At 50.7% G+C, this 15,563-nt stretch overlaps 4 protein-coding genes across 4 annotated transcripts; 2 read left to right on the top strand and 2 right to left on the bottom strand.

Annotated features, from left to right (window-relative positions):
• Positions 1–479: 479 nt before the first annotated feature.
• Asppvi_003518 (RNA-binding protein) lies at positions 480–1,960 on the bottom strand (the record flags this gene model as incomplete). The annotated part of the gene is made up of 4 exons (XM_043299481.1): positions 480–1,377; positions 1,427–1,622; positions 1,674–1,830; positions 1,889–1,960. The coding sequence occupies 4 exons, from the start codon at positions 1,958–1,960 to the stop codon at positions 480–482; spliced, it is 1,323 nt and encodes a 440-aa protein (XP_043155416.1).
• A 2,402-nt stretch (positions 1,961–4,362) lies between these two features.
• On the bottom strand, positions 4,363–5,708 carry Asppvi_003517 (FAD-dependent oxidoreductase; the record flags this gene model as incomplete). Its single annotated transcript, XM_043299480.1, has 2 exons — positions 4,363–4,686; positions 4,749–5,708. 2 exons carry the CDS (start codon positions 5,706–5,708, stop codon positions 4,363–4,365), a joined length of 1,284 nt encoding a protein of 427 aa, XP_043155415.1.
• Positions 5,709–11,930: 6,222 nt separating this feature from the next.
• Positions 11,931–12,728, top strand: Asppvi_003516 (6-phosphogluconolactonase; the record flags this gene model as incomplete). The annotated part of the gene is made up of 1 exon (XM_043299479.1): positions 11,931–12,728. The coding sequence occupies one exon, from the start codon at positions 11,931–11,933 to the stop codon at positions 12,726–12,728; it is 798 nt and encodes a 265-aa protein (XP_043155414.1).
• A 621-nt stretch (positions 12,729–13,349) lies between these two features.
• Positions 13,350–15,191, top strand: Asppvi_003515 (uncharacterized protein; the record flags this gene model as incomplete). The annotated part of the gene is made up of 1 exon (XM_043299478.1): positions 13,350–15,191. The coding sequence occupies one exon, from the start codon at positions 13,350–13,352 to the stop codon at positions 15,189–15,191; it is 1,842 nt and encodes a 613-aa protein (XP_043155413.1).
• Positions 15,192–15,563: the final 372 nt, after the last annotated feature.

The raw sequence follows: 15,563 nt of genomic DNA, 5'->3' as shown, positions 1-15,563 counted from the left end.
TTTGGCTTTCTTTTCTTTTCCAACCCAATTGGGTTATGTTATGTTTTCCCCCTGTGTTCTGCTGTGTTGTGGCTGCCTGAGGGCTTCTGCTTGCGCTTGCCATACCACACTGGACTGTTACTGTTATACTGAATGAATAATGAGGCAAGGAAAAGAGACGCGAAGATGCATTGAAATGGACCGGGATGAAATGCATGTATGGTTAGATCAGAATGATTGATGAATAATGACTTTACTGTTAATTAGTCTAGGCAATGAGCTTTTGACATTCCCAGATGCGACGTCCACCTTCTCTCCTCTATGTGTTCTCCCTGACCTGACGCCGAGCAGCACTTGCATGGATGAAATACTTCAAATGGAAAGCAATGACGCAGAAACCAGACCCAACCCAACTCAACAAGACAAGACAAGGAAAGAAAGGCAAGTATACATACACTCAACACCCAAATGCTATGCGTTAGCAGCAAGGAGGGATATGATCAAATCGCCAGCGCCGTCTTGCTTCCCAGTCCGGACCCATTCACCACAAGTGGCTGGCATCGATCCCTCTCTCTTTCGGTCTCTCTCTCCCTCTCCGGCCCACTGTTCCTATCCACCGTCCTCGGGCCCGGCGCAGGGGTTATATCAACCTGATCCGTCTTCCTCTCAGGAGGGTTCAGTCTATTCGCCAGGTAATACCCTTCCCTCGCAACATAACCCTGGCCCTGGCCCTGGCCCAGGCCCTGGCCATGCCCCTGACCCGAAGAAAAATACCCGCTCCGATCAATCTTAACCCTGATCTTGGCACCGAGGAAAAACGCCGTGTTGTACAGGGCGATAGCACGCTTGGCCTCATCCGCGGTGCGGAAGGTGACGCGCGCGAAGCCCTTGCAGCGGCCTGTATCTGGGTTCAGGGGCATCTCGCACTGCTCGATGGTGCCTGCGTCTTGGAGGAAGAGGGCCAGGTCGTGGGGGGTGGTTGTCGGGCTGAGGTTCTGGATGAAGATGGTGCGGCGGGGGGTGAAGCGGGGGTTGGTTTGGGTTTGACTTTCTTCGCTGCTTGGAGGTTTGCGCGGGTAGAAGGTGGTTCTTGGTCGGGGATTGTTGTTGTTGTTGATGTTGCTGTTGGTGAAAGGGTGTTCGTGGTGAGGATGTAGCGGGGGGATAGGGTATGTGGGGAGCATGGTGAAGGCGAGCGTGTCGCAGAAGGAGTGGCTCATGGATGGCGAGTGTGGGATACTCGGTAGTTGGTCCGTGAAAACGGGGACGAAGGGCTGGATATACGGAGGAGGAGGGGGAGGAGGGGGCATGGCCATCGGGTTGATGACCTGTGCATACTCTGGGCCGTGGCCCTGGTAAGCTGGAGTCGGGGCTGGAGCCATTGAGGCAAGAGGGGTGCTGTTCTCGTTAGCTGGATTACATCGAATATAAAGGAAGGGGGACGCACTCTGGGGAGATGGGTGAAGGAGGAATGGCCAAGTTCTGTGCGACTCGAGGGGGAGTCGAATAGCCTGCAACGTATGCCGGAGGAATCACACAGCTAGGGCTCTTCGTGGGACCTGCAACAGGCCTTGTAGGTGAGCTCGTTCGAGCCAGAGTGACGACGAGACTGTGCCCATCCCATCCGTTGGTGGAAAGTCTATCTGAGCATTCAGTTAGCCGTCAATTCAAGGCCATGCTCCGGTCTGACATACGGTATGTGCGCCATGCTTCGTCTTCATTTTTCACAATAATTTGACCCAAGCCGGTGGGAAATCCGTGCTGGTCGTCGTATACGACTGCCTGTCGGATATGCAAGGCCGTCTGGCGTACCATGTCCTTGAGCTCTTGCCAGCGGCAGTGGGCTGGGATCTGTTCTCTCAGTAAGACATGCCATCTGGCTCAGCTGGGGAGTTTGATCAGTGCTTACACCCTGGAGAAATAGAACGAACTCTTCATCCGATGCTCGAGCTCGGGCTCGTCCTCTGTCGCGTGAAGGCATGATGATAGCTGGTCCGGCTACGGATCTGCAGTAATTGAACGTCCCGGATATCGCTTTCTTCAAGTAGGGAAGCCAAGAAGAATTCTTGGATTCAGGTAACCTGCCACTCTATATGCAGCGAAACGCGGACAGTCAGGTTGGGTCACTGCCTGAAAAAGCAACGGTCTGGAAGATTACTGAGTAAGCATGGGTGTCTGACGTTCGATACTCAGCCAACAACTAATCAAGGGTGAGCTAGATAACCAGGAACGGTAATTCCTACCTAAAGGCCTGACTGGTCCTTCACTTCGGGGGTACTGGTGGCAAAATTGAACCTGATGGGTACCTGATGGCAGAAGAGAACAAATGGGGCTGTGACAGGATACAACGCCAAACCCTGGCCTTTCGGACGGAGAAAGAAAGGAATAGATGATTAAGAGGGAGAGAAAGATGAAAATCAGGTCGTTTTATTCCCTGCGAGTTTCAAGGGAGATGATCGTACCCCGATATGAATCCAATGTTGAGAGAACGGCGAGAGTAGTGACAAGAGTAGATAGAAAGAGATCTGGCATCAACAGCTGCAAGTTCGTCTACTCGTCTAGCGTGGAGTAAAATTGGTGACTTGCCGATCCGAAGATGGGATGTATCAACTTCTCGTTGGAGGAAATCGAGTCTATCTGTTCTGCACAGAGGAATTAGTGGAGCGGTCCAGAGAGAAGACGATATGTCATGCATCGATCAACTGAGACAGATCCGATAGAAGACACGGAGAACAATCCTCGAACCAAAGGAACCCTTTTCCTGAAGGTTCTTCTGGCCCTAGATAATTTATGTGTTGTAGAAATAGCGCCTAAGTTGTCTTACATGCTCCGATATCCGATCCGAAACCGAAGATGATCAAGTATGCTGGGAGCGACGCAGTAGTCGCTGTCACTCAGTCACTGTATATCTACGACGAGGACACAGCGCTTAGCGTCTCCAGGTTACACCGCCAGATCTGGAGGAACAGACAAGAATGGCTACTGGTTAAAGAGGACGAGGCGGTCCGTCACCTGCATTTCGTTTGATTGATTCAGTAGGAGATAGTTGAGGATGGGCAGGCATTGTTGGTTTGGGTGCCAGTCCATCTGCTTCGATGAGTATCCCTCGACCCAAGGCGAAGAGATGACAATGTTGATGAATTTTACAGACTAGAAATCCTTCAGATATCCAAATCTGTGTGTGCGGGTTCTCCAAAAATAGGCATGATCACTATGGCCTTGTCAGCCATGACCAAGAACGAATGATGCGTCGAATAAGCATGTATTAGTGGCATTGATACTGAACTGCCTGACCACCGAACAAATGGTCTCGAGTCATCCCTTGATTCGGTCCAATTCAGTCATTCAGGGAATCCATCCATTATTCGAGGCCCTTCCGAGATCTGTCAGGGATCACCCTTGAACTGCCTTGGTGCATATGAGCTACCAACCACCGCCTCTCCACAGTCACCGCTACAACTTCTTCGCTTTTCCAGTCTGTTATTCGTCCACATCCGACAGGCGAAAGAATGTCGCACAACTCACACAGACATCTTACACTGACAGCGAAATAAAGAAAGCTGCTCATAGCAGACCGGAGTTGAAGAACAATGGGAAACAGGCCCCTCCCTCCCCAGGAGAAAAGAACTGACTAAGGCTAGGGAGCTGAAGTCGTGCAGGATGCCAGTATGTCAATGGCTCAGCTGAGATAACAATACCTGACTCATCCGGGCCTTGGATTCCAAATCCTGACGACTTCCGCGAGAGTTTTCATTGACATGGTGGATATTTTAGCTTGCTTGCAGACGGAAATGGAATAGGAACGACTTAACCTTTCAATGACATGAGCTTATTGTCCTTGTCATGATATCATACTTATGATTAAGAAATAAGTTTCTTTGCAGATTGTGCCTTGTTCCTGGTGCTCAAACTGTTGCCTCTGGGCTTGTACAACACTTTTAGCCATTCAGAGTCTCAAGAGATTGAGTAGATCCCCTCAGTGAAAGCCCTCATTGTACGGATTAAGCGTACGCCACTTGTTCACTTTCTGTGAAATCCACTATTATATGTGCTGTGTACTAGTAGATAGGAATATGATCTTTAACGTTCACATTAAGGCTGCGGAGATCATATCTTACGGTTACTCGTGATAATAAAATACAATAGTTTATGCAGATCGATTAATAGACTCTCCCTACTGCTGGACTAATAATTCCCTGGATAATTGCTCCACCCCTTGAGATTAGCTGCGAAGATTATTTCGCCAACTCTGACCATTGAGGGTCTTCTCAATCCTCTTTATGATCGATAGTTCGCAATGCCACGCGATCTGAAACAACCAAGTCAAGACACTATCGCCGATCATTATGACAAGTGGACTTCACACATCACTGCACGCTACACTCACAGTCTTGCAGGCTCATCACGATCTGGAAATGGTATGTCCCTGGGATCTTCCAGAAAGTCCTGCTGATGTTCCCTCGTCATCCACCACAAGAACAATGGAGTGACCCACTCGAAGACCCTGGAAAAGACAGCGCCCATGTCATGAGCCGGCATCCAGCCTCTAACGGCAGCCTGATGAGCAGCTTCCACTTTCTCTCGTTGAATGTCTTCGAAGAAGCGGAAGCTGGTCTTGGGGTCGTCGACCCCGTACCGCGAGAGTACCTCGGCGAATTTGATCGCATCTTCCAGAGCATGCCCAATGCTCTCGCCTTTTGGAGGCATCTAGTTCAGAACGCGTCAGAATGCCATGTTTTCTAGGTGGAATAGAGATATCCTTCACGAACCGCATGGGCAGCGTCTCCCAGAAGAAGCACCCGATCTGTGGCCCACTGCCCGTTAGGAGGGAGAAGGTAGATCGGATAAAACGTCCAGTCCTCCACAGCCTCGATGAATTTCTCAGCGTCAGGAATGGCCGACTGCTGCGTGATTCTCATCCCCTCCTTGCGGACCATATCCTGGTCCTTCCCCAGCAACTTCCACCCTTCTCGGGACCCTTGCTCCTCCGTCCGCATCAGCACAACCACGTAGATGAGCTCCCGAGCATGGTCGCAGAAGGTCGTCAGGGCAGACCCATACCGTGACATCAGCAGCGCTGTGTCCTTGAAGAACGGCCTGCCGTTCTCCCCAAGCACCGCCTTGGCCTCGACAAAGCCATACGCCGCCGCAACCCCAGAATACGAGGGTTTCCGGTCCGGCTGCACATGCACCCCCCGCACAGCAGAATGGATCCCATCGCACCCTAGCACCATATCGCCCGCGGCGCTCGTGCCGTCCTCAAAGTAGACGCTCACCGCAGTCGCACCGGGGAGCTCCTCGACCCTCACCAGCTTCTTGCCGTACTCGATCTTCACGGCGGGTAACCGCGCGATCACCCGCAGCATCGCCTGCAGGAGCTCATACCGCATCACCCGCCAGCCCTTGTACCCGCCGAACCCGGTCCCCTCAGGCCCAGTATAGTCGATCGCCCCGACCTCCTTGCCCGTCCGCAGTGAGAGAATCTGGATGGCGTCGACCTCGCAGCCGGCCTTCGCCTGCTTTAATTCGTCCAATACGTCGAGCATGTCCAGACATCGGAGGGCCTTGGGGGTGAGATTTACCGGGCCGCCGAGGGTGCTGGGGACGCTGCGGAGCTCGTAGACTGTGATGGTTAGGTTAGTTTGTGATGAGGCGAGGGCCTTTGATATGGCGATGGCGGAGGCAAGGCCGCACATGCCGCCGCCGATGACGATGATGTTTTTTCCCATTGTATTCATTCACGCATTCACATTATTTCCGCGCGGTACGTAAATCATAACCATGTCAAGGAGACTGGCCTGGCATGTCTTTATACTTTGACCCGAAAAGCGGTTAGTATCTTGCAGGAATAGGAATGCGAATACGAGGACTAAAGATGGTGCCACGCCACAGCCGTTTACTCGTCCGTTGTCTTTGCGGTGGCGCATCATCTCAATACGAGGAGTTGAACAGCTGAAGTCTGCCTAGATAATGTGCACGACAACGTTTCCAAGAATAGATAGATCGCGAGCTTGGTTGAGCTTAGCAAGTGAAACTCTCGATAGAATCATCCACGTGGTTTGAACAGCGATCCAGAGTCGAATCAGACCGTCGTCCGTCATTTGTCTAAAAGTTAATCAACTGAAGGCGCAGTACGAACTTGCGACTTGTCATGGCTACACCATCCAGAGGGTAGAGCAACTACACGTTCATTAACGGTAGAGCTCAGACCCGCTGATCAGCGCCTTATCCTAATCGACAATCAATAGTCGAATCTTCACCCCACGGGACGCCACATGGACTGACGGCGGGGCTAAAAGGGGTTCCCTCGTTCCCTCTGTCTGTGTCGCAGAAGCATAAGTCACTAAGGAAGAAAGACGGTAAACAAAAACAGGAAATGCTCGAGACGGGCCCGTCGTACATTACTACTTTGCAACGCAAAAGTTGAAACACTGGTCACGGGGATCGACAGCAAGGGGGAGGGGTAGCTGGAGATAAGCCCCCTGTGCGGAGAATCCCTCATCTAACTAGGAGGTCCAGTGGAGAACTCCGTACAGTCTTACTTTGCAGTTTGGAATGGAATGAGGGGTGCCTGAGACTTTGCACGGCATATTGCACGGAGTTCTACTGTATTCCTCCCTCGTCCTGATGCCATTCGTTTCCCGCTTGTAATGTGAGGGGCAAGCACTCTGTGCAGACTGCTTGACGAACAGACGAATCGAGGCGCGTTGTTCTGACGGCGGAGGGCCAGCTCCAACCAGGGAGTTTGGAATGAGGAGTATCGATTGACACTGAATGATCTTTCAGTTCTTGTGCTTGCGTGATGATTGGTGCTGATCTCTGCAAGCTGAGGATTCGCTTATGATTGACATGATGGGCATGCCCCTCTCTTGGCTGGGGAACTGATGGATTCATTTGCTTGTATGCTTATTGGTAGCTGTATTCATCACTAGCTAGAGTAACCTCTTACTAAAACACAAAGAGGAGAATAAAATGTACAGTAACATGAAGGAAGCCTTCTGGGTATTGTATGACGAAAACATGTCGCTAAGCTCAGACTAAACAGGAGGAAAACTCCAGTAGCCACACAAAGGAAATAGGGATAGTACGCAGGGTACATCGCGATCGATCAATTCGCCGAGTGATTCCTTCAATCTATGCCATCGTCTTCACGCTTGTCATGTTTCGGACTGGCTGCATGAGTAGAAGCCGACAAGGTGGGGCCAACACGAGTTCGCCGTTGTCTCAATGTCAACACATATGGCATACCATCTTGCGAACCATATCATCGAAGGGATGTATCGTCGTAGTACTCCAATAAACGTAGAACCAATACATGACGCCGACAGTGAGGCGAGTGTTGTTCACGCGATGAGACGGGTAGTTTGGGGAATCGATCGAAGGGCTGCAAAAAGTCCGCGACTCGATATTATGCAAAGAATCAACCGTCCAGCGTATCCCAATAATATCGGCGAGCGAATGGTGAATAGAGAAAGTATCACGAGAACCACGTCAAAGCTCCGTTTATCGGTGAACAGCCAAAGAGTTGTGTTCCTTATGACGGCGACTAGTTTGTTCTTTTCGTGCTCCATATCAGGTAAATTTCCCACATTTCACGTTTTCACGATCGGTTGTCAGAGGCGGACTCAGCGATTGAAGCCCACCATGGATGCACAGCGGCTACAGTAGTATGAATTCATGCCGAACCGAACGACGCCTGGGGTAGATTCGTTTTCGAGGCTCATAGAGCGCTGGCACCTCGAACAACGGACGATATCAAAGCTCATTGAGGAAGACCCCGAATCGGAGGTTGAGGGCGAGGTAACCGGCTTGGTGCCGCTGGAGGGTTGATGTTGGACTTGGACAGACGGCGAGCTCATTGTCACTATCCAGAAAATCGGAGATGGTAGCAATAAAAGGCAGAGTTGGCCGAGATATGCGACCGACTAATTGTGAAAACCAGGCCCAGATTTTTCGGGACCCTTGATAAAGTCGAGAAAACAGGGAACCAGAGGCGATGCGTGGCAGACAGATTTAAGTAGTGGGAATCAAGGATAAGCTCCAGTCCAAAGCAGGGTTTGCAGAAGGCATTCACTGAAATATCCGACGAGTAGTGCCGTGGTCAACTCTGTATTCCAGTGAACCCTTGAGCAAACCTGATCTGCTGGTGATGGGGGAGAAAGGGAGGAAGAAAGGCGTGCGACTTCAGGTGTGGATAGATATAYAAAACGCCGGCCAGTGGGGGACACCGGGACAGTGGAAGTCAGGTATCTCCAGGTATAAATTATTAGGTATTATTGTTAGCGTGCCACTGCCAGGGATTCGACGCCAAGGGGGCCGCCCCATAGATTGCCCTCTAAAGGGTCAGATCGATCCACTCTCCGGACTTTTTTTTTGCCTTTTTGCTTTTCTTTTTTGGTAAAAGAAGAGGGCGCAAAAAGAATTTCGACTGTGAAAGGAGGAAAGTGCAGCAATCGATTCCCAATTGGGTCAATGATATGGTACGGAGTAAGCGGTTTGGAATGGAATTTGGCTTCGGTTTCAGACTGATGCCCATGCAATCTCTAAATTGGAGCTTTGGAGGCTTTTAATATTATGGACTGTGATGGTTGCTGTGATTTGGAACGATGATGTGGATATCAAGGTATGATGATGGTGAGCATCATGATGCAGGAAATCATATGTAGTACAAAATACCTGCTCCGTGTGAAGAGCCTGGATGGATGCTGATAAGTACTGGAAATGTGGAGGCCAAACTAGCAACTTCTAGATCAATACTGAGTGTTGATGATTCTCTTATGATCGAAGAAAATAATGGCATTGAGTTGGTACATCAGGATACATAGCTATCACACCACTCTTGAAATCATGCATATTATTATTACCATCATACCATCATTATTATTGTCATTGAGTGCGTGCTGTGATCAATTAACCTAACTTAGGGTGCCCTGGAAATTATTGTTGCATCGGGGAACCAGAGCGTTCGCTGACTGGCGGGTTGCTCGTCGCCAATGAACACGCCCGACCATATACAGTCTTGGTACCTAGGTACCTACTCCAGTACCTAGGTAGGCACTTTAGGTACAGAGATCGCATCGGAACCAATCCTTTTCTGGGATCGTTCCATGTGTGTTCATTCTTTTTACAACGGTTATCCCGCAGAACTCCCAATAGAAATCTCCCATCCTCCGAGGCTCGATGGTCATGTCGTCATGACCTGGCTCGACCAGGTTTATTAGATTAAAATCATTTTATTTCCGTCAGCCACTTACTCAAGATCGATCTTTCCAGTTCTGACTCCGGCTATTGATATTGGATGGTTAACAAAACTGCAGAGTGCATGAAAAAAATATCAAATGCTCAAAAAGGCCTAGTGACGACAGTCAAACTATTGACTTCTAGTAGTACTACGTGAGACAAGTTCCACCAGGACAACGAAGGAGCGCCGAAGAAGATAATAATTGTTTTTCAAATCTCAATTCTCAGATAATATCTTGAACTAAGGCTACGGAGCGGCTACAGAGGCGTGGCTGTCTATGGCTTGTAAGTGGCTCGTTTAGCCAAGATCCATGAACCTTCGGGGCTGAAAGGACGCTGACCTTCCCTGGTTCGGACTACCTTAGATATCCATCCAGTATGATTAGTTGAAGAGCGGGAATTATCTTCCAGCCTTGCAAGCAAGACGACCTGAAATTTCCTTTGTATGTACAGTTGGAGACTTTCTGGCTCGCGATCTATTAATTTGGCTAAAGTTTTGTAAGTTTGTATGAATCCTAGTAGTTTCTTTGTGCTTGGATATAGATCTCAGGAACATGTAGCAGATGCCGCTACTGAGAAAACACCAGGAAAATGACTGTGGCTATGCTGCATTCCTTTGGATCCTCGGGGCTTCCGAGTACCCACTCTGGGCGTTTCAGAATCGACTCTGACATGAGCTGAATACTCCCTACTCGCTGGAGCGAGTCTGAGTCGCTGTCAACCTGTCAGTGGCCGATCATTATTCCTCATGTGTGACGGGAGCTACTTCCGGGGCTCATATCATATTATTCTGATCCATCTGTATGTCTTGGAGACTCCATCAATGTGGTTGATCTCGTGCTGTAGATTACTGTAGTCCAGTACTCTATTTCAGTCGCAGTCACTCCGACCACACAGTCTTTGTCTCCTCCATAACAAGGTTAAGGGAATGTCGAGCTTTTACTCAATTTGGGAAAAGCTTTGCCTTGGCCAGCTGTTAGTGAATAATATTTCTTTCAGTTGCTGGAACTTCAGGTACTTTCCGTATTTTTGATTCAGCATCATCCACGTCGCTTGTCTATTTGGGGTTAGCACTGCGACCAGCTCTGAAACTAGTTGAACGACAGGAGACCGAGGAGACTAGATATGGAGATGTTCTGAGTCCGAATTCGGTCTACGCAGTAGATATCTATCATAGTAGTAGTACAGGAGAAGCTTGATTAAGAGCATTGGTTTTGCAGACTATAGATGAAGAGTGCCCCAAGATAGCCTGGTCGAGGCTACATATGAGGCAATTTAGGAATGAGTGATTTTCTCCCATCTAGCCGATTTCCGAGAGATCCATGCTAATAATCGGGCAATCGGACAACATACAACGCGATTTCAATCGAATGCCTGCCATTACAGCTGGCTCCAAAGGGCCAGGAGTATCTTCGGTGCCTGGTTAGACAGGCCTCTTCCGCCTCTCATCTTGCGACATCTCACCAATCCGAGCATGAGACGGTGCCGAGAATCATCCAACAGACTAATCATCTTGCGCCAGCGTACACACAATACAATCAATCGCGTCTCGAACATATCCTCCCAACTATGCAGTGCACTGTTTTCACTTGCAGGATGCAAGAGTCCGATTTTTCCGTCCTGCCGCTCCTACGTCTATGTCCGCCACTGAATTTACTTGAGAACGGGCCGCTTTCTTAGTATATTCATTTTGAAGTGGTCGAACTTCCAAGTACAGCCAGCACTTTACGGAATATTCCACTAGAGTCGACACTCCACAAATAAATGTAAGGTTGTCCGGAGTAACTGCGAGATTTCCGTCTGCAGCATCTGCAAGGCGTCGTAATAGTGTAACCTTGAGAATGTCGTCCCTTTTCCAGCATGGCGGCAATGCAGGGGGGGTGAGATGTGAATAGTTTCGATACCTCCTATGGAAGTCCAAAACAACACTTATCTAGACCAATGCTGGAAACCTTCATGGCTGGTATGATGCGTGCTTAACGGTCTGGAGTTCAGGGCAGTCATGCTGCTTTGCATAATTACACCCATCTAACAATTGTCGGACTCTCCCGTATCTGAATACTGACGTGAGAGGATACAACGCTGCTGTTGTGACATCATCTCACATGTGCTGGTAAATAGTTGTGATTGATGATGGACAAACTACCCGCGATTGGTGATGACCAACACACATTCTGGACCGTTAATGGTTATAGATAGGCTGGAGAGACGAGAGAGTATTACTGTTGAGCCTTGAAACTGTTTTGCTTGGTCTCCAGCTCCATCCGATATTCTCCTCTTTCTTATCAATTGGCCCGTTGGGGTGTGGTTTCCCCTAAAATCATGCCGACGTCATGGAAACATTCAGAACTATCGAGGGTGCTACCTCGAATCACCCAACCACAGACGGCATTGAAGCTTCTTCCCCCTTCGATCGCAAAATCACTTAGGTAGCACACTACTGCTAGTTTCACAGTCCGACTATTTGAAAGGGAGAGCTGGCTGCAAGCCGTCTGCTTGATTACGTCCTTGGTGGATAACTCAGGGCCAACTAACTCCCTGTCCCGCTACTGCACCTACCCCGCCAGAGCACTGTTGACCGAAAATCTGCCCACAACTCGCTCGTGCTCCTGTCTTCATACGCAAGTCACAAAGTCACAAAACCTTCCTGGGAGGCTGCAGCATATCCTTGTTTCACGAACCTTGTGCATTGTCAAAGCGACGATTACACCATGACCGGCTCATCCCCCAATCTCTACAGCTTTCCCAACACCGACGCTTTGGCCCCGCACCTGAGGGCCTATGTGCTCCGGTGCCAGAACTCCGCCATCAATCGCCATAACACTTTCCGTGTCGCTGTATCAGGCGGTTCTCTACCAGCAGTTCTCGCCAAGGCTCTTCTTGCGCCTTCAAACGGTTCTCCCGAGGACACGGTCCGGTTCGATAAATGGGACGTTTTCTTCGCCGACGAACGTGCTGTCCCTCTTGACCACCCTGATAGCAACTACCGCCTGCTCAAAGATGAGCTCCTAAGCAAGATCCCTGCCGAAATGGGCACTCCTAAAGTTCATCCCATCGACGCCGACCATGTCAACGATGACACCCAGGAGCTTGCGGACTTGTACCAGGAGGACTTGATGCGCTCGTTCGCAGCCAAAGACAGTGTCAAGCTGCCTGTCTTTGATCTCATCCTTTTGGGTTGTGGTCCCGACGGTCACACCTGCAGTCTCTTCCCCGGCCATGAACTGTTGCGAGAGAAGGATGCCTGGGTGGCCGCGGAGACCAACTCGCCCAAGCCGCCACCAAAGCGCATAACACTCACGTTGCCTGTTGTCACGCACGCCGTCAGTGTCGCTTTCGTGGCCACTGGAGCGGGAAAGAAGGAGATCCTGAAGCAGATTTTCGATGCGGAAGAGGGCCGAGATCTGCCCTCGGCGCTCGTCAACCAGGGTGGTGGGGAAAAAGTGAGCTGGTTCACCGACCATGCCGCCATTGATGGGGTTGCATTCCCCAGACGTGGAAGCTTGTAAGCTGTATTGTGGACTTATGAATGGCGTTATGTTCTATTTGCTATTTTTTGCTCTTGAGAACAGTCAAGGGCGAAAAGTACCTCTACCTTTCACACGAGTCTTCTAGGTTTCCTGGCTGGCGTTACGGCCTAGAAATTGGATTAGTGCAGGGACAATGACTTTAATCCGAGATTCATTTTTATCATGTGTCCACTCAATTCAATATGAGTTCATCAAATAGCCTTTGGTTATGATTTAGAAGCTAAGAGACGGAAAAGTCTACACAGACGGCGGTGAGGGTCGTGAAAGGCGTAGCTTGAGAATTGAATGTTTTATGAATGACCGTATATACGAACTATTACCGTAATCAAATGAAGAAATAAAGCACCCGTCCAGGAACATATCCGTCAGCTCCAAGTATCAGTATCTGGATAGTCGGACAAATACAACTCGTGGAGATCGTCTCCGCCAAGCTTCGTTCATTGTTAGTGTTTACAGATCCTCTCCCGCACCAAGCTGCATCACTCGTGATCTACCTCGCCTGCCAACGCCTTCCACAAACCCAGCCCAGACCCAGTTATACCCCATATTGATCCCTCCACTCAGAGAAATGACTCAGATGATCTAAACCCAACCTCAACCATGCCAATCCCCACGCGCTCCCTTTCCCTCCGCGGACAAAGTAAACAGGTTAGTGTTGCGAACCAGAACCAACCCCCTGTCCAACCAGCTACACAGTCAGTCAGAACCAAACTCTGTCTTTCGGCTTCGGCTTCGTTTTTATTCCCACCCATCTACGTGGCTATTGGCTGGAATATCTTACTCACTATCACCAAGTCCACCACAGGACGCACAGCAACGACAGATGGCGATGGCGATGGATCCGCAGACACACACTCAAGCACAAGCACTAGTACAAGCACAACCGATCGCAGGAAGAGTCTCCTCCCTCAGCGCAGTATCCCCGTTCGTGATCGAGACGGTGCAGCACCGGTGCGGCAGCAGCAGCAGGAGACACGGTTACAGCGAGGGAGTCGGGTCTTGACGAAGATGCCGGTAGTACAGCAGCATAAGGAGGAGCCCAGCACGGCAGTGGCAGCACCAGTGCCAGCGGCAGCTACAGCTACGGCAGCGAATACTCGACGACGGAGTTTGATACGACCTAGCCCGTTGAAGACGGGGACAGCTACGGGTGCAGGCGCAAGGACAGCGATAGGGACAGGAACAGCGACAGGGATGGGAACGAACCCGAGCGGGAGGGTTGCTACGACGCCGAAGAGCGCGACGTTCGCCGCGCAGGGATTGTCGACCTCACCCAGGAAACGCGACGGGGTCTTGTCAATGTCCCCGAAGAAAACGGATATGCCGCCGCCGCCACGGCCGACCCGGTCGGCTTCGATGAGACAGCCTTTGAAAGCTGGTGCTGGTGCTGGTGCTGGTGCTGGCGCAAGTTCCGGGACCCCGGCCACTGGGGTTAGGCATATGCGGCACCGGAGCCAGATTGTGGCGCCGTCGACGACTCAGACTCGGGTTTCCAAGAGGAGCGACTCGCAGTCTTCTGGGTCCACGTCTACGACGGCCGGGTTGGCAGCCGGGACGAGATCGAGTGGGCAGTTTACGACTTATCAGCAGCAATTCTCGCCGAGGAAGGTGGTGAGACCGGCGGCTTTGTCTGCTGCCAAGGCGTCCGCAGATGGGGAGGATTCACTGATTCCGGCGACGTGGCCGGAGATTGCGGCGCTTCAGACGGAATTACTACAGTTGAGCTTGCTACATTCATCTTCACTACAGCAGATGGCGGCACTGGAGGCTGGGTCGGAGGAACAGCTACAGACCAAGTATGACGCGGTCGCGAAGACGTATCGCGCGATTGTAGGGGATGAAAAGAAGTGCCAGCGGTTGCTTAATGGGCAGGCCTTGAATCGCTGGCTTGAGAATGCCAGCGAACATGGTGGTCGCCAGAATTTCGCTGCGCAGATCCAGGTCTTTTCGCAGCTGGTGCAGGATGTGTGTGATTTGACCGACAGTCTCGGAGGCAGGTATACTATGCTTGTCCAGGAATTCGAAGAATGGTTCCGGAAAGTGCAAGCGATTGAGAGCATGCGACTTCATCGACACCAGGGAGATGCGAGCCATGTGGTTTTCATTGATCCGCTCGATCGTGTATGGAAGGACGAGGTGCACGCCATGACAATGAAGCTTGAACAGAGCTTGATGCAGCTGCAGAGCCTGGATATTGCGGGCTACGACGGACCAGAGCAAGTGCCCGCTGATGCTGCACTTGTACGCACAGCCAAGGGACTAGACGTGATGATCGCTTCGATGGTGGACGAGCTGAAAGCGATACGTAGGATCGAAGCGCAAATTGTAAGGTTGGAGAGGCAGTGGGTTAGTCAGCTCACGGCCGAATTGGCTGCAACCCACCCGCGAGATGCGAGGGGCCCGAGGCCTGGAATGTGGAGAACTGCGCTGTTGAGGTCATAGACTATTCTATTTGGATTTATCTGATGGATCGACCATGGAATCCACGGAATATCTATCGCTTCGCAGAGTGTGAGTATCAGGGCACGACGCTCAGTAGCCAGCACTGTACCTAGCACCTCCGCTGCAGCTGTCTACTGGCAAAGGACCGGAATTTAACCACGGCCCGTACGTAGGGAGGTTTGGCGCTAGATAGCACACCCGTCGCTGTGAAGGGATAGAAACCGAGAGAAGAGGGGAGCGGCGAGCAGAGAGAGAAACCAGTCAAAGAAGAGCTGCTTAGAGCAGGCCCACCGACAGAAAACTCGGGCGAAAGGGTTTCACAATGACACGTTCATTGCATCCAGAAATGCCGTCTGTCGGTACGAGAAAGTG

Source organism: Aspergillus pseudoviridinutans, assembly GCF_018340605.1.
Source record: "Aspergillus pseudoviridinutans IFM 55266 DNA, scaffold_2, whole genome shotgun sequence".
NCBI classification, from domain to species: domain Eukaryota; kingdom Fungi; phylum Ascomycota; class Eurotiomycetes; order Eurotiales; family Aspergillaceae; genus Aspergillus; species Aspergillus pseudoviridinutans.
Note: the sequence above shows the minus strand (reverse complement) of the source record. Positions and strands in the feature narration are given on the sequence as shown.